Below are 26,270 nucleotides of genomic sequence, written 5' to 3' on the forward strand. Positions count from 1 at the left end.
AAATGTTGGTACTGTCATGCAGAGGGATGCAGGTTTGATTCCCATAAGAACAGCCATACTGGGTCAGACCAAGGGTTCATCTAATCCAGCATCCTGTTTCCAACAGTGGCCAATCCAGGTCACAAGTACCTGGCAGAAACTCAAATAGTAGCAACATTCCATGCTACCAATTCCAGGGCAAGCAGCGGCTTCCCCATGTCAATCTCAATAGTAACATAGTAGATGACGGCAGAGAAAGACCTGTATGGTCCATCCAGTCTGCCCAACAAGATAAACTCATGTGTGATACCTGACCTTGATTTGTATCTGCCATTTTCAGGGCACAGACCATAGAAGTCTGTCCAGCACTAGCCCCGCCTCCCAATCTCCGCTAAGCTTCTGAGGATCCATTCCTTCTGAACAGGATTCCTTTATGTTTATCCCACGCATTTTTAAATTCCATTACCGTTTTCATCTCCAACACCTCCCGCGGGAGAGCATTCCAATAGACTCAACTTTTCCTCCAGGAATTTATCCAAACCTTTTTTTAAACCAAGATACGCTAACCGCTGTTTTCACAGCCTCCAGCAGCAAGTTCCAGCTACTATTCTTTGAGTGAAAAAATATTTCCTCCTATTTCTTTTAAAAGAATTTCCATGTATTTGTCCCCATGGTCTTTGTACATTCTGAAAGAGTGAAAAATCGATTCACTTTTACTCATTCTACACCACTCAGGAATTTGTAGACCTCAATTATATCTCCCCTCAGCTGTCTCTTTTCCAAGCTGAAGAGCCCTAACCTCTTCAGCCTTTCCTCCTATGAAAGGAGTGACATCCCATTTATCATTCTGGTTGCTCTTCTTTGAACCCTTTCTAATTTAGCTATATATTTTTGAGAAATGGCGACCAGAACTGAACACAATACACAAGGTGAGGTCATACCATGGAGCATCCTAGAGGCATTATAATGCCTCTTAATTCCTAGTAACCTGTTTGCGTTTTTGGCTGCTGCCATACACTGGGTAGAAGATTTCAGCATATTGTCTACAATGACACTTAGATGTTTTTCTTGGGTGCCGACTCCTAAGGTGGACCCTAACACCAGGTAACTATGATTTGGATTACCCTTTCCAATGTGCATCACTTTGCATTTGTCCACATTACATTTCATTTGTCATTTGGATGTCCAGTCTTCTAGTTTCCTAAGGTCCTCCTGCTATTTTTCACAGTCTGCATGTGTTCTGATCCTCTGCTCCTGGAGTCAGCAAGGAATACTGCAGGGAGAATTTATACCAGAATGCAGGTTTTCAAATCCAGCTTTATAGGGCTTATAATGGAAACTCTATCACTTTGGTAACCATTCTCTAGACACCATTTAAACTATATCTTTTTGGAAAGGAAAAGCTAAAGAGGTTAGGGTTCTTCAGCTTGGAAAACAGAAGGCTGACAGGAGATATGATTGAGGTCTACAAACTCTGTAGAATGAATAGAAGTGAATTGATTCCTCTTTCAAAAATGTACAAAGACTAGGGTACACTTAATGAAGTTACATGGAAATACTTTTAAAACAAATACGAGGGAATTTTTTTCACTCAATGAATAGTTAAGCTCTGGAGCTAACTCCCTGAAGATGTGGTAACAGCGGGTTTAGAAAAAGTTTTGACAAGTTCTTGGAGGAAAAGTCTATAGTCTATCAAGATTGACATGGGGAAGCCACTGCTTGCCCAGGAATTGGTAGCATGGAATGTTGCTACTGTTTGGGTTTCTGCCAGGTACTTGTGACCTGGATTGGCCACTGTTTGAAACAGGATACTGGGCTAGATGGACCACTGGTCTGACCCAGTATGGCTATTCTTATGAATTAGACAGAATTCCATGATCAGATCCCATCGATTTTTGTAAAGGCAGCAGCACCTCCTTTTTCCTACTGGTTATGCTTCTCCGTATGCATTCTGGCCACTGCATTACCACACTCTTTTACAACCCTGTGATCGAGACACCACTCTCTTGCTTGGATATTTGAATGCTCATTGCTTCACGTGTGAAGTTCTTGCTTCCTTGGAGTCTGAAGTGGCCCCAGAGGAAGTGGAGTGCTGTTCTAGGAGAAATATAGAGTAGCTTCAACAGCCAGCTTTAACCATCCTCAATTAGAAGCTTTACCAGTAGAGTCTCAATTCTTAAGCAAATCTTCTTTATTGTAGTACTCAGAACAAAGAAAATCCAACTTACAGTTCAGTTGCTTAGACAGAATTATTGCCCTCTGCACAGAGTCTTAATCTAGCCACTCAAAAGGCAAGGAGATGATCAGAACTTCAGCCAAAAGGAAAAGCTGTGGCTCTCAAAGGAAATAAGGGGGAGATACTCAGGGTAAAGAAAAGGGGAATGACTTGGGGAGTTGGTGAATAATCTTGAAAGAATTACACAGGGCTTTTTTTGTGCTGGTACAGTACCAGCACCTTTTTTCCCCTTGCGAGTCCTGCACCCTTCCTCTCACTCCCCCTACTGTTTTTTTACGGACTCCGCAGCGTGAATGGCGCAGCGATTGAGAGAGGCTGGCCGCGTCGGAGCTTACCTCTGCGAGTCCCACCTACTTTGTTTCAACTTCCTGTTTTCGCATAGGCGGGACTTGCAGAGGAAAGCTCCGACGCGGCCAGCCTCTCTCAATCGCTGCACCATTCGCGCTGCTGAGTCCGCCACTGGCAGCCTCTCTTAATCGCTTCACTGGCAGGCAGTTAGGCAGTGGAGAAGGAGGATGGTCTGGGGGAAGAAGAATCACTAGACATGGATGAGAGGGGAGGGGAGGGGGGAGAATCGCTGGAAATGGATGGGAGGGGATGGCAGGGGAGAGAGGACACATACTGGACATGGACTGGAGGGGAGGTCAGGGAAGAGAGATCTGCTGGACATAGATGGAAGGGGAGGACAGGGGAGAGAGGAGATATGCTGGACATGGATGGAGGGGAGGGAAGACAGGAAGGAGATGCACATGGATGGAGGGGAGGGAAGACAGGAAGAAGATGCACATGGATGGAGGGGAGGGAAGACAGGAAGGAGATGCACATGGATGGGAGGGCAGGGAAGAGAGGAGAAATGCTGGAAATGGATGGAGAGGAGAGAAGGAGACAGAGGAGAATTGCTGGATATGGATGGATGGAGGGGTTGGCGGGGAGAAAGGAGAAATGCTGGACGGATGGAGGAGAGGGGAGAGAGAATTATTGCTTTATATAGATACAGGGGAGAGAAGAGAGAGGAGAAATGCTGGACCATGGATGGAGGAGAGGAGAGAGAAGTGCTGGACAAGGATGGAGAGGAGGAAAGAAAAAAAGAAAAGAAGAAGATGCACATGGGTGGAGATGAGGGAAAGGGAAGAGGAGAAAAAATGCACATGGATGGAGAAAATAGGCAAAAACTGCATCCACGTTATACCTCCTCCAGTCAATTCCATGGAGGAGGACACAGCTTTTACTTATGGATGTAGGGCAAGAAATTAAGAAGAAAGGAGGAAAGTAAAGAAATATAGAAAGGAAGCCCAGGAAACGGTGTTAAGAGAACAGATAGAGAGCAGCAGAATCAGAGACTGGGACCAATAGGGATAGAAAAACAAAGTCACCAGACAATAAAGGTAGAACAAAAATCATTTTATTTTCATTTTAGTGCTTGGAATATGTCCAATTTGAGAATTTACATCTGCTGTCTTATTTTGCACTGGGTATACTGGAGCTGTAACAGCTTACAGAAATGCAAAGCGGAGATAAGGAGGGCAAAAAAGGATTTTGAAAAAAGTAAGCGTTAGAAGCGAAAATACATAGTAAACATTTTTTTACATACATTAAAAGCAGGAAGCTGGCTAAAGAATCAGTTGGGCCGCTGGATGAAAATGGAGTTAAAGGGGCAATCAGGGATGACCGAGTCGTGGCGGAGAAATTAAATTAATTCTTTACTTTGGTCTTCACCGAGGATTTGGGAGGGACACCGGCGCTGGAAAGCATATTTGAAGCAGGTGAGTCGGAGAAACTAAACAAATTCTCTGTAAACTTGGAGGATGTAATGGGCCAGTTCTGCAAACTGAAGAGTAGTAAATCACCAGGATCTGATGGTATTCATCCCAGAGTATTAATAGAACTGAAAAATGAACTTGTAGAGCTACTATTAGTAATATGCAATCTATCCCTAAAATCGAGTGTGGTACCAGAAGACTGGAGGGTAGCCAATGTTACGTCGATTTTTAAAAAAGGTTCCAGAGGAGATCCGGGAAATTATAGACTGGTGAGTCTGACATCGATACCGGGCAAAATGGTAGAGGATATTATCAAGAATAAAATTACAGAGCACATACAAAAACATGGGCTGATGAGACAAAGTCAGCACGGATTTAGTGAAGGGAAGTCTTGCCTATCTACTGCATTTTTTTGAGGGGGTGAACAAACATGTGGACAATGAGGAGCCGGTGGATATTGTGTATCTGGATTTTCAAAAGGCGTTTGACAAAGTGCCTCATGAAAGACTCCTGAGGAAACTGGAGAGTCATGGGATCGGAGGTAGGGTATTACTATGGATTAAGAGCAGGTTGAAAGATAGGAAGCAAAGAGTAGGGTTGAATGGTCAGTATTCTCAGTGGAGAAGGGTAGTTAGTGGGGTCCCGCAGGGGTCTGTGTTGGGACTGCTGCTTTTTAACATATTTATAAATGACCTAAAGATGGGAGTAACTAGTGAGGTAATTAAATTCACAGATGACACAAAATTATTCAGGGTCGTCTTGTCGCAGGAGGAGTGTGAAAGATTACAGGAGGACCTTGCGAGACTGGGGGTTGGGCGTCCAAGTGGCAGATGAAGTTCAGTGTTGACAAGTGCAAAGTGACGCATGTGGGTAAGAGGAACCCGAATTACAGCTATGTCATGCAAGGTTCCGCGTTAGGAGTTACGAACCTAGAAAGGGATCTGGGAGTCATCGTTTATAAGACGCTAAAAACGTCTGCCCAGTGTGCTGCGGCGCCTAAGAAAGCGCACAGAATGTTGAGTATTATTAGGAAAGGGATGGAAAACAAACACGAGGATGTTATAATGCCGTTGTATCGCTCCATGGTGCGACCGCACCTCGAGTAGTGTGTCCAATTCTGGTCGCCGCATCTCAAAAAAGATATAAAGGAATTAGAAAAGGTGCAGAGAAGGGTGAAGAAAATGATAAAGGGAATGGAACAACTTCCCTATGGGGAAAGGCTGAGAAGGTTAGGGCTCTTCAGCTTGGAGAAAAGGCGGCTGAGGGGTGATATAATACAAGTCTACAAGATAATGAGCGGAGTAGAGCGGACAGATGTGAAGTGATTGTTTACACTTTCAAACAACAACAAAACCAGGGGACACAAGATGAAGCTAGAATATGGTAGATTTAAAACAAATGGGAGAAAGTTTTTCTTTACTCAGCGTCTAGTTAAGACTCTGGAACTTGTTGCCGGAGAATGTAGTGACAGCAGCTGACCTTACGGAATTTAAAGGGGGTTTGGACAGATTCCTGAGGAAAAAGTCCATTTAAATTTTTTGGGGGGAGGGGGGGGAGGGGGGGGGGTTGCCAGGTTTTTGAAGCCCGGATTGGCTGCTGTCGGAGACAGGATGCTGGGCTTGATGGATCCTTGGTCTTTCCCAGTATGGCGGTGCTTATGTGCTTATGAAAAAAATCACGTTATTTTTTTCTCCTATACTAGTATAATATTTTCAATGATGTCTGTTTATATGCGCCATGGCTGGTAAAAGGGGTGTGGCTAATAAAGGGGTGTGGCTAATATAGGGGTGGAGCCATGTGGTGACCCCCACCCATGAGTTCAGACACCTTTTTTTCTACAAAAAAAGCACTAAAATTACAGTAGATTAAGGAGGAATTAGCCCTAGAACAGCAGATCACAAAGCTTGCTAGCAAGACTGGGCCCTCTCACACAGCCCACAGGGGCAGAGAGGGAGGGATGGCCCTAGCTCAGCCAATAGAGAAACTCACAAGGAGTCAATCACAGGATACTGCAAACTATAGGAGGCAGGGTGGGGGAAGCTTAGTACACAATGAGGCATATTTTCAAAGCACTTAGCCTTCCAAAGTTCCACAGGTTTCTATGGAACTTTGGAAGGCTAAGTGCTTTGAAAATATGCCTCAAAGCTACCCTGCTTCCCCGAAAATAAGACATCCCCTGAAAATAAGACCTAGTAGAGGTTTTGCTGAATTGCTAAATATAAGGTCTCCCCTGAAAGTAAGACCTAGCAAAGATTTTGTTTGGCCCCGATGGGACATGGACACAGAAACCTTAATTTTTTTTGCTGCAACCCAAAGACGAAATAACATTAAAGAAATGCAAGAAACAAGACTGAGGTGGAAAATCTATCGTCCAGCGGACTCCTACCATCCTCCTTCACGCTTTTGTGAAGATGAACTACCGGTAAGTGAGCCCGGAAAGAAAAGAAACATCCCCCTTGCAGAAATAATGAAAGAAAAGAAAATGAGTAACTGAGCCCTTTTGGCGCTGCTCCATCGCCCAAGAGCTAAGTCAGACTAGAAGGATGGAAAGTGTTGCGAATGTACAGGAGGAGCGCATAAAGCGCCACCAACGGGGAATGGAGCTACCGTAGAATTTTTTTTTAACGTTTGTAATACGGTAGGGATGATCCTGCACCCTAAGCCCTCTAACAACCTCCCGAGACCCCCAGCCAGAGCAGCCTGGCCCCACATTCCATTACCTTCCCTAGTGCATACCCCTCCTCCATTCCTAGCCCGGCCAGGGCGGCTCTGCTCCGCTCGAGTCACTGTGGGCAGATAGGCGAGCCACGGCCTACTCCTGCAGGATACCACCCCCCCACTTCAATACTGTTCCCGACCGCCACAGACCCCCTACTACTCCCGAATAAGACATCCCCTGAAAATAAGACCTAGCGCATCTTTGGGAGCAAAAATTAATATAAGACACTGTCTTATTTTCGTGGAAACACGCTATCTATACACAGACAATGCAATTGAATACAAACAATACTCATATTAAACATACATAAGAATGCACCCTAACTCCATGAATATGGAGGCAGAACAAGAGGAGATGCGTGAATGTTGTTCCTCTCCCTGAAAGCAAAAGTAAGGAAGAGGCTGGGAACTACAGACCAATTAGTTTGACCTTGGTGGTGCATAAGTTATTGGAAATGTTGCTAAACAGAGGATAATGCAGTTCCAGGAATTAAGTGGATAATAGAATTTACACCAGAATGATTTTAGTAGAGGTAGATCTTGTCAGACTAGTCTGATCAAATTCTTTGACTGGGTAATCAGAGAGTTGGATCTGAGGACAGCACTAGATGTGGCGTGTGTACATTTTGGCAAGGCCTTTAACAAGGTTCCACAATGACTTTGTTTTTTTTGTAAAATTTGTTATTGGTGGTGGTAATCACATTTAACTACAACAACCGGAACAAAGAATGTAAAAGAAGATCCACAAAGATACATCAATACCCAATTTGTAAAGGATGAAAAGAAGAAAACAAAACATAGGCCAATGCAATTGCATACTCTGAAAGGGCCCATATCAATGATGATGATATTATCAATGTCATAAATCATTTCCCTTATCCCACATTCACAACTTATAAATAAACTGAAAGCCACTCATATAAGCCATAAAGTGATGGCAGGGTCAGAAACTAGTTGAATGTGAAGCCACAAGAGTTCACTCAGAGGATAGAAGCGTTACCAGGAAAGGTTTGCCTATTTACAGGTGATCCAGGAAGAAAGAAAAAGAACAAACTACAGAGTTCAACAACCAGAAGCAAGGAGTGACGATGGTCTAAGGCATATACAATTGCAAACTGATTTTATTAATTTGCAATGACCCAATATAGCCGCATTGCAGCGAATTTTGCCTGTATCAAATGTTTCGTGGTCTACAGTAAACATAAAAAAACACTGGGAGATTGAAGGTGACGTCAGTAGTATACTGGCGACTGCTCCTGCCAGCCTGGATTTATTTGCATTTCTTTTGATGTTCTTTGCCAAAAAAATGGTGTAAAGGAAGGGCAAAACTAGGGTATGGGAATGGCACTTGATATGCCACCTTTCTATGGTTTTTGCAACTACATTCAAAACGGTTTACATAGTATATAAGCAGACCCCCCAACCCCACCCCGATGACTATCTACCATACTGTATATTTCAAACACATTAAAGAAAGGTACAGACCTAAAAATATTCACAACAGTTCAAACAAACAGCATGTACGTCCAATGCATTCGGTGATCTATTTAAATATTTTATAAATAAATGTGGTCTCAAAACTATCGGGCGCTGCGTACAATTAGCAGATAAACTCATAATGGCGTCCTAAGTACTACCTGAAAAAAAGAATGGGAAGAAAAACGCTCCCAAAACATAGAGACAAATTCTTATCCCCCCCCCCCCCCCAAAAAAAAGGCAGAAGAACAAACCATCAAACAACATTAGAATGCATAGAACATTCATAAGTACATAAGTAAATAAGTAATGCCATACTGGGAAAAGACCAAGGGTCCATCGAGCCCAGCATCCTGTCCACGACAGCGGCCAATCCAGGCCAAGGGCACCTGGCAAGCTTCCCAAATGTACAAACATTCTATACATGTTATTCCTGGAATTTTGGATTTTTCCAAGTCCGTTTAGTAGTGGTTTATGGACTTGTCCTTTACGAAACCGTCCAACCCCTTTTTAAACTCTGCTAAGCTAACCGCCTTCACCACTTTCTCCGGCAACGAATTCCAGAGTTTAATTACACGTTGGGTGAAGACAAATTTTCTCCGATTTGTTTTAAATTTACTACACTGTAGTTTCATCGCATGCCCCCTAGTCCTAGTATATTTGGAAAGCTTCACATCCACCTGTTCCACTCCACTCATTATTTTATATACCTCTATCATGTCTCCCCTCAGCCGTCTCTTCTCCAAGCTGTATAGCCCTAGCCTCCTTAGTCTTTCTTCATAGGGAAGTCGTCCCATCCCCGCTATCATTTTAGTCGCCCTTTGCTGCACCTTTTCCAATTCTACTATATCTTTCTTGAGATGCGGCGACCAGAATTGAACACAATACTCAAGGTGCAGTCGCACCATGGAGCGATACAACGGCATTATAACATCCTCACACCTGTTTTCCATACCTTTCCTAATAATACCCAACATTCTATTCGCTTTCTTAGCCGCAGCAGCACACTGAGCAGAAGGTTTCATTGTGTTATCGACGATGACACCCAGATCCCTTTCTTGGTCAGTAACTCCTAACGTGGAACCTTGCATGACGTAGCTATAATTTGGGTTCTTTTTTCCCCACATGCATCACCTTGCACTTGTTCACATTAAACATCATCTGCCATTTAGCCGCCCAGTCTCCCAGTCTCGTAAGGTCCTCTTGTAATTTTTCACAATCCTGTCGCGATTTAACGACTTTGAATAACTTTGTGTCATCAGCAAATTTAATTACCTCGCTAGTTACTCCCATCTCTAAATCATTTATAAATATATTAAAAAGCAGCGGTCCTAGCACGGACCCCTGAGGAACCCCACTAACTACCCTTCTCCATTGTGAATACTGCCCATTTAACCCCACTCTCTGTTTCCTATCCTTCAACCAGTTTTTAATCCACAATAGGACATTTCCTCCTATCCCATGACCCTCCAATTTCCTCTGTAGCCTTTCATGAGGTACCTTGTCAAACGCCTTTTGAAAATCCAGATACACAATATCAACTGACTCCCCTTTGTCCACATGTTTGTTCACTCCTTCAAAGAATTGAAGTAAATTGGTCAGGCAAGATTTCCCCACACAAAAGCCATGCTGACTTGGTCTCAGTAATCCATGTCCTCGGATGTGCTCTGTAATTTTGTTTTTAATAATAGCCTCTACCATTTTCCCCGGCACCGACGTCAGACTCACCGGTCTATAATTTCCCGGATCTCCCCTGGAACCTTTTTTATATTTCAACGGTTTTTATTGATGATGTACCATGTCAAACAAAACCAATAAAGTCAAACATTTTGTAAACATTCAGTCATGTCATAATTGTACATATGCATCTAGTCTAACATCATCATCATTATTTTACATCCTTTCCTCCCCTTCCCCCCCACCCCAATCTCCCCTTTATAGTTCAACAATTTTTTATTAATGACAACATCAAGAATAGAAATGGACCATAATTCAGCCAAAATTCTCCGGTACATTTGATTCTCTACAATAGAACTCCTCAGGTACATTCCAACCTTACGTTTTAACATTTTGTTTCTCCCCCCTGCTCCATTGGTTGTACCCTATCAACAGTTCCACTGTAAACCATACAATTTTTATATCTTCACTATTAAATATACAAAAATCAAACTTAAACTATCTCCAACGGAGTCATATATAGGAAACCATCATGCATCATAATTAGGAATAGCCCCAGTCTTTCACCTCAGTGTTATATGTCTATCGTTGAATTTGGAGCTATCCCAAACATGCAAGTCACCACACCCTTGTGGCCCACCTTAATCAAATCCCCATTATATCCCTGGGACATGTATTTTTATGTTGTCATTTGCCATTGAATATACTTAACCCCCCTAACCCCCCCCCTTCCTACTTTCCCTCCCCACTCCTCTGTCCTATCCTACCTTACCTATCTTGGGAATCAGATGTATAGTCTTATGTGTGTGTGGTTGTAAGCCGCAGGATATTCCTTCTTATCGTGTGTAGTATCCCAGCAGATTCACATCGTATTAAGAATATGGCTTCTACCTTTCTGAGTTAGAGTCCCCAAGAGTGGGCCCCAAATACTAAGGAAGCGCTTTTTACGTTTACAGGATCCTCTTGCTTCCCGCGCTTCCCAGGCCATCAATTGATGTGCTTGGTTACGCCAATGCCAATATTCTGGTGGACTCTCTGACACCCAGACCTGCAGTATGCATTTCCTAGCTACTAAACTCAGCTTACGGCACAGCAATATCTTAGCCGCTGACAAACCCCCGAATGACCCCAAACAGTCTAAAATTAACTGATAGGGGGTGCCTATTATCCGTGTTGATAATATATAAGACAAAAATTCCACTACTCCTTGCCAAAATCTCTGTGTCTTTACACATTCCCAAAAGGCATGGTAAAATGTGTTTTCATGCTGTCCACATTTCAAACACACTGGTGAGTGAATCCCTCCTGACCGGAACAGTTGTGTTTGTGTAAAATATGCCCTATGGAGTGTCCTAAAAGCACATTCCCTATACCGGGCACCCGTAATTAATTTAGGAATCCCCTTAATTTGTCTGTCAATATCCCAATTGGTTAAATCTAATCCTAAATCTGCTTCCCACCTCTGCCGAAGCTGCGCCAGCCCTTCTCTCGGAATCAAGACCCACAATTTTCTGTGAATTCCCGAAATAGATGGAGTCTCAGGCGAAATCTCATCGTAAAAAGCCTGTACCTTTTCTCCCAGCTTGACCTCTAGATTCCCCTTACCCAAGGACTGAACATAATGACGGATCTGATTATATGCAAATACATCCCTCCATCTCTGTTCAGCACGTGATATCAATTGGTCTAAGGGTTTGACTTTCCCTGAGGCATCTAATATATTATTTAGATTACAATATCCTCTGGTTTCCCATTGCTGAAATACCGAGTTTTCAAGTCCCGGTAAGAATTCTGGATTCCCTTTAATCGTGATTAATTCCGATATCTTCGGGTCTCCCCCTAAATTTCTCCCTAGAAATTGCCATGCATCCCAGAGGGGCATTAATAAAATACTATGTCCAAAGGCTTTTGGTATCATCTGTTTTCTGGTATGTAATAATGCGATTAAATCAAAGGGCTGAAAAAAGGCCTCCTCCAACTCACGCGGCACATGTATACTAGACCCAAAGATCCAATCTCTCAATGCTCTCAACAGACAGGCCATATTATAATACCGTAGATGGGGTAGGCCGAAACCTCCCTGACTCCAATTTCCCATCAAAAACTGCAACTTAAGTTTTGCCTTCTTTTTTGCCCAGCAAAATCTCATCACCACCTTATAAAATTGCCTAATGTCCTTTTTAAGAAGCCGCAACGGTAATATTTGCAGGACATATAGCCATCTAGGCAGTATCACCATCCGGATAAGACTAATGCGGCCTCCCAAAGGCATCATCAATACATTCCAGGCATCCAATTGCCTTTCTGTCTGCTCCAAGAGCCTATTAACATTTAGTTTGTATATCTCTGCAGGGTTAGCTGCCAGAAGAATCCCCAAGTATCGAAATGCACGTTCCGCCCATTTTAAAGGGAATCCCTCAGCCCACAAATGACGAGTATCTGATGTTACTGCTATAGCCTCTGATTTATCCAGGTTCAATTTAAAGCCTGAATAATCTCCAAATTCATGAAAAAGATCTAGTAAGTCTTCCAAGGATGGTCGCGGATTTGTTATTATGACCAATAAATCATCGGCGAATGCCGCAATTTTGAACTCCTGCCGACCTATCCTCACTCCCTTGATGGCCAGACAATCCTGGATGTCTCTGATCATGGGGTCTAAATAAAGAGCAAACAGCAACGGGGACAAAGGGCAGCCTTGCCTGGTCCCCCTATTAATCTCAAAATCCTCAGATCTCCCCCCATTCACCATTATTCTGGCCAGAGGTGAAGAATATAGCGCCTTGATCGCTTGCACAAACCAACCCTGGAAACCATAATTATCCAAGACGGAGAACAAAAAAGCTCACTCCACCCGGTCAAAGGCCTTTTCGGCATCAAAACTGATCAAAATAGCTGGTTCCGGGTCTTGCCGAAGCTTTTCTAAGGCCGTTAAGATACTCCGTAGGTTCTTAGTAACAGACCGGTCTTGGATAAAACCTACCTGTGCTTCATGGGCTAGCCTGGGCAATACTTTGTTTAACCGATTAGCTAATATCTTTGCAAACAACTTCACTTCATTATTTAGCAACGAAATAGGCCTATAGGAAGATGCTAACAACGGGTCTCGGTTAGGTTTGGGCAACATTATGATTTGAGCCAGATTTAAACGATCAGGCAGACGCCCCTCCTCCACCCATTCATTAAATGCCCCAGTTAGTGCGGGAGTTATATGGTCACCCAGTAGCTTATAAAATTCGGCCTTAAATCCGTCAGGGCCAGGGGCCTTCCCCAACTTGCTTTGACCAATGGCCCACTGGACTTCATCGCTGCTAATAGGAGTGTTCAATTTTATACGTTCTCTTTGTGTCAGTGTAGGAGTCCTCACATTTTGTAGATACACATCTCCCTGTAGGCCTTGAGAGTCTCCTGCTTTATAAAGATTCTGAAAGAAGCTGCGGAAGACTTCTTGTATTTTTTTTATCAGTGCGCACTACTCTACCCTCCCTATCTTTGATACCTAGAATGTGCTTGGATGTATACTGCGGTGCCACTAGTCTTGCCAATAGTTTGCCCCCCTTATCCCCATGCTTGTATAATTGATATTTGTAATATACTTGAGACTTTACTGCTCGCTCATGAAGTAATGAGTTCAGTGCTATTTGGTCAGCCTCCATTTCTTTCCGCACTCTAACACATGGGGCTCTCCCATATTGCTGCCGCAATTTAGCCAAGCGCTTCTCTAACCGCAGTATCTCCCTATCTTGGGTCTTTTTATAATGGCTAGCAAAGCTAATTATTTCCCCTCTCAGCACCGCTTTGGCTGCTTCCCAGTAAATCGAGGCCCTCTGTACTGTCCCTTCATTAAATTGCTTGTACTCCTCCCATTTTTTACCTAAGAAATCTCGAAATTTTTCATTGCCATAAAGATAACTGGGAAACGACCACCCCCTTGTATCCTGATCTGAGTTTTCTATCTGCCAGGTCATCCATACTGCTGCATGGTCGGAGATTACACAGGGGCCTATGACAGCTTCATTAATATGAGTAAAAAATGTTCGTGAGACCAACAGGTAGTCAATCCTAGAATGGGTATGATGTGCCCTTGATTGATGGGTGTATTCCCTATCCCCAGGGTGCAATGTGCGCCATAAGTCTATGAGGTCTAAAGTATCACACATGTCCGGTAACCCCCTTGTTCTTTTAGGTCCCCCTACTGCTGATGGGTGCGATCTATCGATCTGTGGATACCAGGCCGCGTTAAAATCGCCACCCAAGATCACAGGAAGTGAGCTATTCTCACTGAGAATCATAGTCAATTTCTTATAGAATTTCATATCTAATGTGTTTGGAGCATAGATGTTACCTAACCTGAATTGTCTCCTCTCAATGGTAACGTTACAAAAAACAAATCGTCCTTCCGGATCTTTGTGCAACTGGTGAATCTGTGAGGCAATCCCTTTTCTAAATAGAATAGCAACCCCCCCCTTTGCGCCCCGCCGCTGCAGAAGCTATGCAATCTCCTACCCACCATTTGACCAATTTTGCATGTTCTAGGTCCGATAGGTGGGTTTCTTGTAAAAGGGCCACATCTGCCTTAATTCTTTGAAGATATTGTAAGATTTTTGACCTTTTAATAGGCGAGTGGATGCCCCCTACATTCCAAGTCACTACTTTAATCCCCCCCATCTCCTAGCTCATTGCTTAATCTCTGATGATCATTTGTAGTTATCGAGTGGAGCCATCCCAGCCTATAGCTCCCCTCTGTCTTATAGTACTTTTGTTGTTCTTGATCTAACCCTTCAGTTCATTCATCTCGCCACATCACACACCAAACATTTTCTGTCTTTCCAACCACACATGTAGCTCCTCCAGAGAAATAGCTGTTACCCCTCTGTTCCTCCCTCTCTTTGAAATCCCCCCCTATGTCCCCCTTCCCACCCTCCCATCCCATTCCCAAATTCCCCATCCCTCCATGCTTCCCTATAGAAAGCCGTCACGTTTAACGTTTACCCCACTACTCTATGGGATTCCTAGTCCCTAACTCCATATTCCCCCTCTTTCCTCTTTTAACCCTTTAGTAGATGATACCTCCTCTCCCCATTTTCAAACCAATATAAGTCTCACATTTATAATAAACATTTCCCCCCCCCCCCCCCCCCCCAACAGTACCCTAATAGGGTCAACCTATTCCTTACATACTCTTCTTGATATAATGCAGTAATCAACAATTTTGCACGTGTTGAAACATTCAGCCTAATGTTCTCGGTTATCTTTAGCTGTTGTCCACAAGAACACCAGTTCAGCAGAAGCCCATCTCCCGTTTGCACCAGAGTCATGGCTTCTTAAGTCAGTGAAAATTCCTTAAAAGCATATCTACTTCATAACTCCAGCATTAAGTTCAATACTTGCCGCATGTTCACCTCTCTCCCTTTGAGAGTTCAGAGCTTAAAGTACACACACTGGACTTGTTGTCCAATTGTAGAGATCTGGTGTATTCACAGATGTTAAGACCCCCAACTGAAAACCTTCCCAATCAAAAGGTCTCTCACCTTGCCTTTAGGTCCACAAAGATAGCCTCCGTGTGTTCCTTCTGTGCCTTTATTAAGGAGGATGGCACGAGATCCAAATGCTGCTGGCTGAGGAACGTTAACACTATAACATCTAACAATTAACCGTCAACCTTAATATGAATATAAAACAAATACTGTGCCGCTTTTCAATCGGGCCTCCAGATTTAAACTCGTCGCAATACCCTTGTTTTTTATGCCACTGTACTTTGTAATCCCTTAGAAGTGCACTTCTATAGTCCTTCAAGTTTGCCCGCCATCTTCCGTTGCCAGACGGTCTGATTTCGCCAGTTGATCCACGTATTTTCTAGCTTCTTTGTCAGATACAAATGATCTTGTAGTGCCTTTATATATAATTTTCAGAGTGGCAGGGTATTGAAGTGTGAATCGGATCTTCATGTTAAACAGCTGGGAGCACACTGCTGAAAAAGCGCGCCGTTTTGTCACTATGGCGGCCGAGTAATCCTGGAAACACAGGATCCTTGATTCCTCAAAGGTCAGAGCCTTATCGGATCGCGCTGCTTGGAGTATCAGTTGCTTATGTGCAAAGTTTAACACTCTGCATATCACCACTCTTGGTTTATTTCTCTCCTCTTGCCGCACTCCTAGTCTGTGGGCTCTCTCTATGCGTAAGGGACCCAATTCCGCAGGAAAATCAATTGCTTTTGTAAGCCATTGCTCCAGCACTCGCTCCAACGAGCGGCCCCCGAGAGCTTCCGGTAATCCTACCAGACGGATATTGTTCCGCCTGGAGCGGTTTTCCAAATCTTCTATCTTAGCTTCCATTACCTTGCATTGGTTTATTAAATCTGTTTGGCGGCCTTCCATTACAGTCATTTTTTCCTCCACTTCGCTGGTCCTGGTCTGGTACGCTCCGCATTCTCTGGTCAGCTCTTCCAGCTTCGAACTTAGTTGTTCAAGTTTATTGTCTAATTTTTTGTCAAGCGGGGCGAGGCGTCGATCTAGTAAATCCTCCATCACCACCGTCATCTCCGATGTAATCTCGCTTACCCATGCGGACGACACCGAAGGCCCTGCCTCGGGAGGAGAGGCCGCCATTTTGTATTCAGGTACCTTCCCCCGGAGTTTGTCTTTTTGTGCGGATTTCGCTGCCATCCTGTTGTTTTAAAGTTTCGTACTTATACTATCTCACTCACTGCCGTATGCTGTCTCAGGGAACATTCCGTTCCGGGCTCCGAAACTATTACTGAGTCTAATAAGAGCAGTCAGGCCACGGAGAAAAGCTCACACACGACTTCTCTCCACCATAACGTCACGTGACCATCTCCTGGAACCTTTTTTAAAAATGGGCGTTACATTGGCCACCCTCCAATCTTCCGGTACCATGCTCGATTTTAAGGATAAGTTGCATATCACTAGCAGTAGCTCCGCAAGCTCGTTTTTCAGTTCTATCAGTACTCTAGGATGAATACCATCTGGTCCAGGAGATTTGCTACTCTTCAGTTTGCCGAAGTGCCCATTACATCCTCCAGGTTTACCGTGAAGTCAGTAAGTTTCTCCGACTCGTCCGCTTGAAATACCATTTCCGACACCGGTATCCCACCCAAATCTTCCTCGGTGAAGACCGAAGCAAAGAATTCATTCAGTCTCTCCGCTACGTCTTTGTCTTCCTTGATTGCCCCATTTACCCCTCGGTCATCCAGCGGCCCAACCGAATCTTTTGCCAGCTTCCTGCTTTTAATATAACGAAAAAAAATTTTACTATGTTTTTTTGCCTCTAATGCTATCTTTTTTTCATACTCCCTCTTGGCCTTCTTAATCTGCGCCTTGCATTTGCTTTGACACTCCTTATGCTGTTTCTTGTTATTTTCAGACGGTTCATTCTTCCATTTTCTGAAGGCGTTTCTTTTAGCCCTAATAGCTTCCTCCACCTCACTTTTCAACCAGGCCAGGTGTCTTTGGACTTCTGTCTTTCTTTTCTAATTCGCGGAATATGTATGGCCTGGGCCTCCAGGATGGTATTTTTGAACAGCGTCCACGCCTGTTATACAGTTTTTACTCTCTCAGTTGCCCCCCTAAGTTTTTTTTTTTACCGTTCTTCTCATTTTATCATAGTCTCTTTTTTTAAAGTTAAACGCTAATGTATTTGACTTTCTGTGTACAGTTACTTCAAGGTCGATATCAAAACTGATCATATTATGGTCACTGTTATCAAGCGGCCCCAGTACCATAACGTCCCTCACCAGATCATGCGCTCCACTAAGGACCAAGTCTGGAATTTTTCCTTCTCTCGTCGGCTCCTGCACCAGTTGCTCCATAAAGCTGTCCTTGATTTCATCAAGGAATTGTATCGCTGTAGCGTGTCCCGATGTTACATTTACCCAGTCTATATTTGGATAATTGAAGTCACCCATTATTATCACATTGCCCATTTTGTTCGCGTCTCTGATTTCTTTTATCATTTCTGTGTCTACCTGCACATCCTGGCGAGGCGGACGGTAGTACACTCCTATCACGATTTTTTTCCCTTTTATACATGGAATTTCAACCCACAGTGATTCAAAGGTGTGATTTGTGTCCTGCTGAATTTGTAATCTATGTGAGTCAAGGCTCTCGTTAATATACAATGCTACCCCTCCACCAGTCCGGTCCACCCTATCATTACGATATACTTTGTACCCCGGTATGACAGTGTCCCACTGGTTATCCTCCTTCCACCAGGTCTCAGTAATGCCTATTATATCCAATTTTTCATTTAGTGCAATATATTCCAACTCTCCCATCTTATTTCTTAGACTCCTAGCATTTGCATATAGACATTTCAGAGTATGTTTGTTGTTCTTATTTGCATGATGCTTAGTACCTGACACTATTGATTTGACATCTTTTGTCTGATCTTTAGTTGTATTTAAGGGCACCTGGCCTACCACGGTCTGTTGTGCAACCTCACTATCCAGAAACCCTATCTTCCCTGTTTGTGAGGTATCTTTGCAAGATACCTTTTCCCGAACCATGCGCTTTTGAGCGACTGTCGGCCTTCCCCCCCATTTCTAGTTTAAAAGCTGCTCTATCTCCTTTTTAAATGCCGACGCCAGCAGCTTGGTTCCACCCTGGTTAAGGTGGAGCCCATCCTTTCGGAATAGGCTTCCCCTTCCCCAGAATGTTGCCCAGTTCCTAACAAATCTAAAACCCTCCTCCCTGCACCATCGTCTCATCCACGCATTGAGACTCTGGAGCTCTGCCTGTCTCTTGGGCCCTGCACGTGGAACAGGTAGCATTTCAGAAAATGCTACCCTAGATGATCTGGATTTGAGCTTTCTACCTAAGAGCCTAAATTTGGCTTCCAGAACCTCTCTCCCACAAATATTTTAAAAATGCATACACCTCTCAGAAAATCATCATCTGAAAAATCAGCAGTCCACAGTTCAAACAGCATCTTCAAATAACGGATCCTTCAATTGACATTTGTAATCCAAAAGGCAGAGATTTACCACATATCCATTTACACCTATTGTAAATCTACTGTAGAAGCGTTTAATTTTGAATGGGCAACTACAATAAAATGAGAAAAACGGTTAAAAAGAACCTAAAAGGATCGGCCGCAAAAGTTAGAACTTTAAATTAAGCATGGATGTTGTTTAAAAATACCACTGTGGAAGCACAGACCAAATGAACTTGTGGAGCTACTGGTAGTAATATGCAATTTATCCCTAAAATCAGGTGTGACACCGGAAGACTGGAGAGTGCCCAATGTAACGCCGATTTTTAAAAAGGATTCCAGAGGAGATCCAGGAAATTATAGACCGGTGCCGGGAAAAATGGTGGAGGCTATTATTAAGAATAAAATTACAGAGCACATAAAGCTTGGGCTACTGAGACAAAGTCATAACGGATTTAGCAAAGGGAAAGTCTTGCCTCACAAAAGCCTACTGCATTTTTGAGGGGGTTGAACAAACATTGGACAAAAGGGTGAGCTGTGTCGATATTGTATATCTAGATTTTCAGAAGGTATGTGACAAAGTGCCTCATTAAAGACTCCAAAGAAACGGGAGAGTCTGGATCAGAGGCAGTGTAGTTATTATGGATTAAGAGCTGGTTAAAAGTAAGGAAGCAGAGAGTAGGGTTGAAAGGTCATTATTCTCGTGGGAAGGGTAGTTAGTGGGGTTTCCCTCAGGGGTCTGTGCTGGGGACCGCTTGCTTTTTAATATATTTATAAATGACCTTGAGATGAGAGTAACTAGTGAGGTAATTAATTCGCAATGACACAAAGTTATCCGGGCTGTCTCGTCGGTGGGAGGAGTGTGAAAGATTACAAGAGGACCTCGTGAGACTGGGGGATTGGGCGTCCAAATGGCAGATGAAGTTCAACGTTGACAAGTGCAAAGTGATGCACATGGGAAGGAGGAACCCGAATTACGGCTAGTCATGCAAGGTTCCCGCTGTCAGGTTGTCAGGTTCAGAGCCCGCGGGGGCCGGGCTCTGGAGCAAACGTGAGCCCTTGGGCTGCTGCCGAGGGAGCGGACAGCAGCAGGCAAAACCCACCAACCAACACTGGGTAAGCACACCGGCAGGGACTGCAGGCACTGCCCAGCGAACCGGAACACATGGACTGGAATCCCCCGGACTGGAGGACACAGAACTGGAACACTGGACTGCAGTCCCCTGGACTGGAGGACACAGGACTGCAACACACACCGGACCGGAACACACTGGAGCTGGAGCACACTGGACTGGTCCGCACAGCTTCACCTGCGCTTAGCTACTAAGCCCCCCCAGGAGTTGAGCTCCTGGGTTCGAGTAGCCGGCAGGACTTACTGGATACTGGATGACACAGGGACCAGGACTGGAAACAGAAGTGTTCCTAAACCTAAACTGATCTACGTGCTCCCAAGCCCTAAACCAGCAGGAGTGTTCCTAACAGTAAACTGACAAAAGGACTTCCTAAGCCCTATACTAAAAAGGAGCTCCTAAGCCCTGCTCAAGAAAGGGACTTCCTAAGCCCTAAACTAACAGAGCAGGGAACTAAACACAAAGCTAACACAGGTGCTACTAAGCACCAAGCTACAAGCAGAGCTCTACACTAATAAGCTAAACACAAAACTACCAAGCTACCTAAGCACTGCTCTAGCAAGCTAGATACAACTAACAAGGTGCTTCCTAAGCACTACTCTGGCAAGCAACCAGAAGAGCTCCTAGCACTAAAAGGGAAGACAGGGGAGCCACAAGGAAAAAGCAGGGAAGCTAACACAAGCCAAAAGTGCTTCTAAAGCACCAAACACCAACAGCAAAGACTGCAATGCTCCCAATAGCACAAACACCAGAAGTACTTCTAACAGCAAACTCTGCAGTGTTCCTAACAACACCAACCCCTGAAGTACTTCTATCAGCAAACTCTGCAGTGTTCCTAACAACACCAACCCCTGAAGTACTTCTATCAGCAACAGAGCTTCCAAAGCCCTACACACAGCAGTGCTTCCAAAACCAAGAGGAAAAGCAGGGGAACCATAAGGGAAAAGCAGGAAAGCTAAACACACAGTCACCAGTGCACACTGCACTAACACTAACCTGGCCCTTAGCAAAAGCAAGCAGGGAAACTAGACACAAAGTCAGAAGTGCACACTGCACCACCCTACCTAAAGCAAACACCACCGATGCAAAGGCTCTGAAGGAAACAACACCACTTCCTTATCAAGGCCCTCCCTGATGATGTCACACTCCCTAGACCTAGGCAAAAGCACACTGACCCAGAAAGGCCCAACCCACACCAATGCAACACCGTGAAGCACTTGAAGCCAGTACACTCAAAGAGAGGTAGAGCTAACTCAGTCCACCCACACAGCTGTAGTAAAGTAAAACAATTAACCCCATGCTGCTGGAAGCTGCCAGCACAGAGAGCCAGAGCCAGCTCAGAAAGGACAGAGAAAAGAAACAGAAGCCAGCTAAGAAGCTGACCCCCAGGAAAGAGGTAAGTTTGAGAGGGGTTCTGACCCCAATCATAACATCCGCTTTAGGAGTTACGGACCAAGAAAGGAATCTGGGAGTCATCGTGGATAGGACGTTGAAATCTTCCGCTCAATGTGCTGTGGCGGCTAAGAAGGCAAACAGAATGTTGAGTATTATTAGAAAAGGGTAGAGCGGACAGATGTGAAGCTTTTGTTTACGCTTTCTAACAATAATAGAACTAGGGGACACAAGATGAAATTAGAATGTGGTAGGTTTAAAACAAATCGGAGAAAGTTTTTCTTTACTCAGCGCGTGGTTAGACTCTGGAACTCACTGCCGAAGAAGGTAGTGACAGCAGCTGGCCTTGCTGAGTTTAAAGGGGGTCTGGACAGATTCCTGAAGGAAAAGTCCATTGATCGTTATTAAATTTGGGGGTTTTGCCAGGTTCTTGGGGCCTGGATTGGCCACTGTCACAGACGGAGTGCTGGGCTTGATCGACCTTTGGTCTTTTCCCAGCTTGGTAGTGCTTATGTACTTATTCCATGTATTAACAAAGCAGGAAAGAAGAGCAAACAGCCAGCATGGTTAAAAAATAAAGTGAAGAGGCTATTAGAGCCAAAAGAACATCCTTCAAACAGTGGAAAAAGGATCTGAATGAAGAAAATAAGAAGCAACATAACAACTGGCAAGTTAGATGCGAAGCATTCATAAAGAAAGCTAAAAGAGAATATGAAGAAAACTTGCCATAGAGACAAAAATCTCATACTTTTTCAAAAAGCCTGTGAGGGAATCCAAGGGACCAGATCATGAAGGAGCAAAAGGGGCACTCAGGGAGGACAAGGCCACAGCGGAATTAACTAATTATTTGCTTTGCTCTTTACGGAAGAAGATGTAAGAGATCTACCCGTACCGGAAATGTTTTTCAAGAGTGACGATGCAAAGGAACTGAAAGAAACCTCTGTGAACCTGAAAGACTTACTGAGTTAAAGAGTGAAAAATCACCTGGACAGGATTGTATACACCCCAGGGTACTGAAAGAATTTAAACATGAAATTGCTGATCTGTTAGTGATCTGTAACCTGTCATTAAAATTGTCTGTAGTACCTAAGATTGGAGGGTGGCCAATGTAATGCTGATTTAAAAAAAAAAAAAAAAAAAAAGAGTTCTGAGGTGATCCAGGAAATTACAGACCGTTAAGCCTGACTTCAGAGCTGGGCAAAATAGTGGAAACTATTATAAAGAATAAAATTATGGAACACACAGACAAACATCCATGGGGCAGAATCAGAATGGGTTCAGCCAAGAAGTCTTGCCTCACCAATTTGCTTCATTTCTTTAAAGGCATGAATAAACATGTGGATAAAGATGTGCTGGTTGACGTAGTGTATTTAGATTTTCAGAAAGCTTTGGAGAAAATTTCTCATGAGAGACTCCTGAGAAAATTAAAAAGTAATGGGATAGGAGGTAATTTATTTTTGCAAATTAGGAATTGGATATTGTACAGAAAAGCTATAACTCAAAAGCAATCCACAGATATTGATATGAAACAATATATATAGATGTTGAAAAATGTTGTTGAAAAAAGGAAGGAAAAGCCTCAAAGTTGCTCAGACCCTCCTGGGTATTAACGAGCGATAGCGTGCATTCATAAAAAACACAGGATAGAGTTAAATGGGCATTTTTCTCAATGGAGGAGGGTGAATAGTGGAGTGCCACAGGGATCTTTACCGGAATCAGTGCTATTTAACATACTTAAAAATGGTCTGGAAATAGGAATAGGCAGGAAAACAGGAACAGTAGCCCTTGTAGATACACAAACCAAACAGTCACAACAAGGGTGACAAAAGAAAAAGCATCAGACGATGTCCGAACTAACGTCTTTATTATATCATCCAAGACTCGACATGAATCGTGTTTCGGCTCACAAGGGCATTCTTCAGGAGTACATAAGTACTGCCATACTGGGACAGACCAAAGGTCCATCAAGCCCAGCATCCTGTTTCCATCAGTGGCCAATCCAGGTCAAGATCCCAAAAAAGTACAAAACAGTTTATGCTGCTTATCCCAGAAATAAGCAGTGGATTTCCCCAAGTCCATTTTAATAAAGGTCTATGGACTTTTCCCTTAAGAAACTGTCCAACCCTTTTTTAAACCCTGCTATGCTAACTGTCTTTACCATCTTCTCTGACAACAAATTCCAGAGTTTAATTACACGTTGAGTGAAGAAACGTTTTCTCCGACTTGTTTTAAATATACTACTTTATAGCTTCATTGCATGCCCCCTAGTCCTTGTATTTTTGGAAAGAGTAAACAGACGTTTCACATTACCCGTTCCACTCCTCTCATTATTTCATAGACCTCTAGTCTTTGTACGGATGTATGCTGTTATTAAGCTAAGCTCAGAGCTATACAGGTGGTGTCCAATATCTTGCTGCTTGCTCCAAAAAATCTCAGTAAAACGCTTGAATGTACAGGAGTCAAACTTGAAAATTGGAATGACAAGTGAGGTGATTAAATTTGCAGATGACAAGACTAGGCATCCACATGGAAAAAAAAAAAAAAAAAGTAATGTGGACAAATGTAAAGTGATACACATTGGGAAGAATAACCTGAATCATAGACACCTGATGCTACCAAAATGATAAAGGGGATGGAGCTCCTCTCATATTGGAAGTGAGATTGCTAAGGGTGAAATATGATTGAGGTGCACAAAATCCTGAGTGGTATAGGACGAGTAGAAGTGAACTGATTTTTTTTACTATTTCAAAAACTACAAAGACTACAGGATACTCAATGAAGTTACATGGAAATACTTTTTAAACAAATAGACCATTGACTTTTCCTCCAGGACCTTGTCCAAACCCTTTTTTAAAAATATTTCCTCCTAGTAGAAAGTCATGGGGAAGCCACTGCTTACCCAGGGATTGGTAGCCTGGAATGTTGCTACTATTGGGCTCCTGCCAGGTACTTGTCACCTGGATTGGCCACTAGGATACTGGGCTAGATGGACCAATTGGCCTGACTCAGTATGGTATTCTTATGTTAAGTGAGTAGTGTACAGCACTGTATACCTCTATTAGCGCTATACAAAATATAAGTAACAGTAATAATAACACAAATAATCAAAAATGACCGCATTAAACTTATTATAGTTAATAGCACAGGATGAGAGTTAACATTCAGACAAGAAAACAACATTGCTTCACATCAGATCCAAACGTTCAGCCTAAAAGTTCTCTTTCCTCTCTCCTCTTTCCTTGCCGTCTACTATTAAACATTTCTATAGCGCTACTAGACTTACGCAGCGCTGTACAAATGAACATGAAAAGACAGTCCCTGCTCAACAGAGCTTACAATCTAAATTGGACAGACGAACAGACAGCTAGGGGTGGGGAAATTGCAGTGGTAGGGGTGATAAGTGAGGGTGTTGAGTAAGAGAGCTCCCCTCTCCCTCCCTCCCTCCCTCCCTCCCACATTAGTCTTTTGAGCTATTTCTGAGCCCCAATTTCTCACAAATCCCCTCATACTTCCTCACCAGTCTCCCCTTCGTGCCTCTTCTTACTCTCTCGCCCACAGGTCCTCAGGACCCCCCTTAGCCTCCTCCAAATTCTGGGAGTTCTCCTTGTCCGCACACTCCATATCCTACCGCCAGCTTATCAAGGTTCCTCCTCCCCTGACACTCCCTCCCCTTCCCCGGTGAAACATACATGATCGGAGCCGCTGTTGGCGCTCTGGTAACACACGGAACTGAAAGTGTAGCTGGACATGGAAGCCGCCATGACGGAGAGCTCCGCACCCTCCCACAAAGCTCTGCGCCATACCTTACACACACACTTCCGCTTCCTTCGCAAAGACTCTTGGGAAATAGAGCCCACAGCAACCGGAAAGGACTCGCCGCATAGACCCATGGGAAATGCAGTCCACAGCGACCGAAACTGCCGCCTCATAGTAGCCCATAGAGTCCAGACGACCATAACGGCAGCGCCGCACAGACAACTGGGAAATAGAGTCCACAAGAAGTGAGCCAGCCTATCTACTCCACTGTAAGCAACGAAGCCAATTTGGACAGCCTGAGTTTCCCCTTCCCAGCGCACCTGTCATCCCCGTTCACTCAAAACAAAGCAAGCAAACCTATGAGCTGCTGCATCTTCATTGTGGTTTTTTTTTTAGTGTTGGTCCATCTGTAATAAGTGTAAAGCACTTTCAGTTGGATAGGCAGTGCCTTAAAAGGTGGAGGACAAAAGTTGTTTTTTAGTTGTTGGACAGCTTTTTAATTTATTTGTTATCAATAGAAATCAAACAAAATAAAACATGGAAAAGAAAATAAGATGATACCTTTTTTATTGGACATAACTTAATACATTTCTTGATTAGCTTTCGAAGGTTGCCCTTCTTCCTCAGATCGGAAATAAGCAAATGTGGTAGCAGATAGTATATATAAGAGAAACATCAAAGCATTACTTTGACAGTCTGACAGAGTGGGAGGGTGGGGGTATGCATGGGGACACCCTCCCACCCTGTCAGACTGTCATAGTAATGCTTGAATGTTTTCACTTATATACACTGTCAGCTAACACATTTGCTTATTTCCGATCTGAGGAAGAAGGGGCAACCTTCGAAAGCTAATCAAGAAATGTATTAAGTTATGTCCAATAAAAAATGTATCATCTTATTTTCTTTTCCATGTTTTATTTTGTTTGATTTCTATAGATTCTACATGGAATGTTGCTATTCCACTAGCAACATTCCATGTAGAAGTCGGCCCTTGCGGATCACCAATGTGGCCGCGCAGGCTTCTGCTTCTGTGAGTCTGACGTGCACGTCAGACTCACAGAAGCAGAAGCCTGCGCAGCCTTCTACATGGAATGTTGCTAGTGGAATAGCAACATTCCATGTAGAATCTCCAATAGTAGCAACATTCCATGTAGAATCTCCAATAGTATCTATTTTACTGTCATAGTAATGCTTGAA

At 43.6% G+C, this 26,270-nt stretch overlaps 1 protein-coding gene across 1 annotated transcript in view; it reads right to left on the reverse strand.

Annotated features, from left to right (window-relative positions):
• Positions 1-25,136, reverse strand: part of ABRAXAS2 (abraxas 2, BRISC complex subunit) — a 141,308-nt gene extending 116,172 nt beyond the window's left edge. Inside the window, 1 exon segment of the mRNA XM_030202556.1 lies at positions 25,007-25,136. Within this exon segment, the coding sequence (XP_030058416.1) occupies positions 25,007-25,078 (72 nt within the window). The 5' untranslated portion in view covers positions 25,079-25,136.
• Between the last annotated feature and the right edge of the window lie 1,134 nt (positions 25,137-26,270).

The sequence above is a fragment of the Microcaecilia unicolor genome, chromosome 5 (assembly GCF_901765095.1).
Source record: "Microcaecilia unicolor chromosome 5, aMicUni1.1, whole genome shotgun sequence".
Classification (NCBI taxonomy): Eukaryota; Metazoa; Chordata; class Amphibia; order Gymnophiona; family Siphonopidae; genus Microcaecilia; species Microcaecilia unicolor.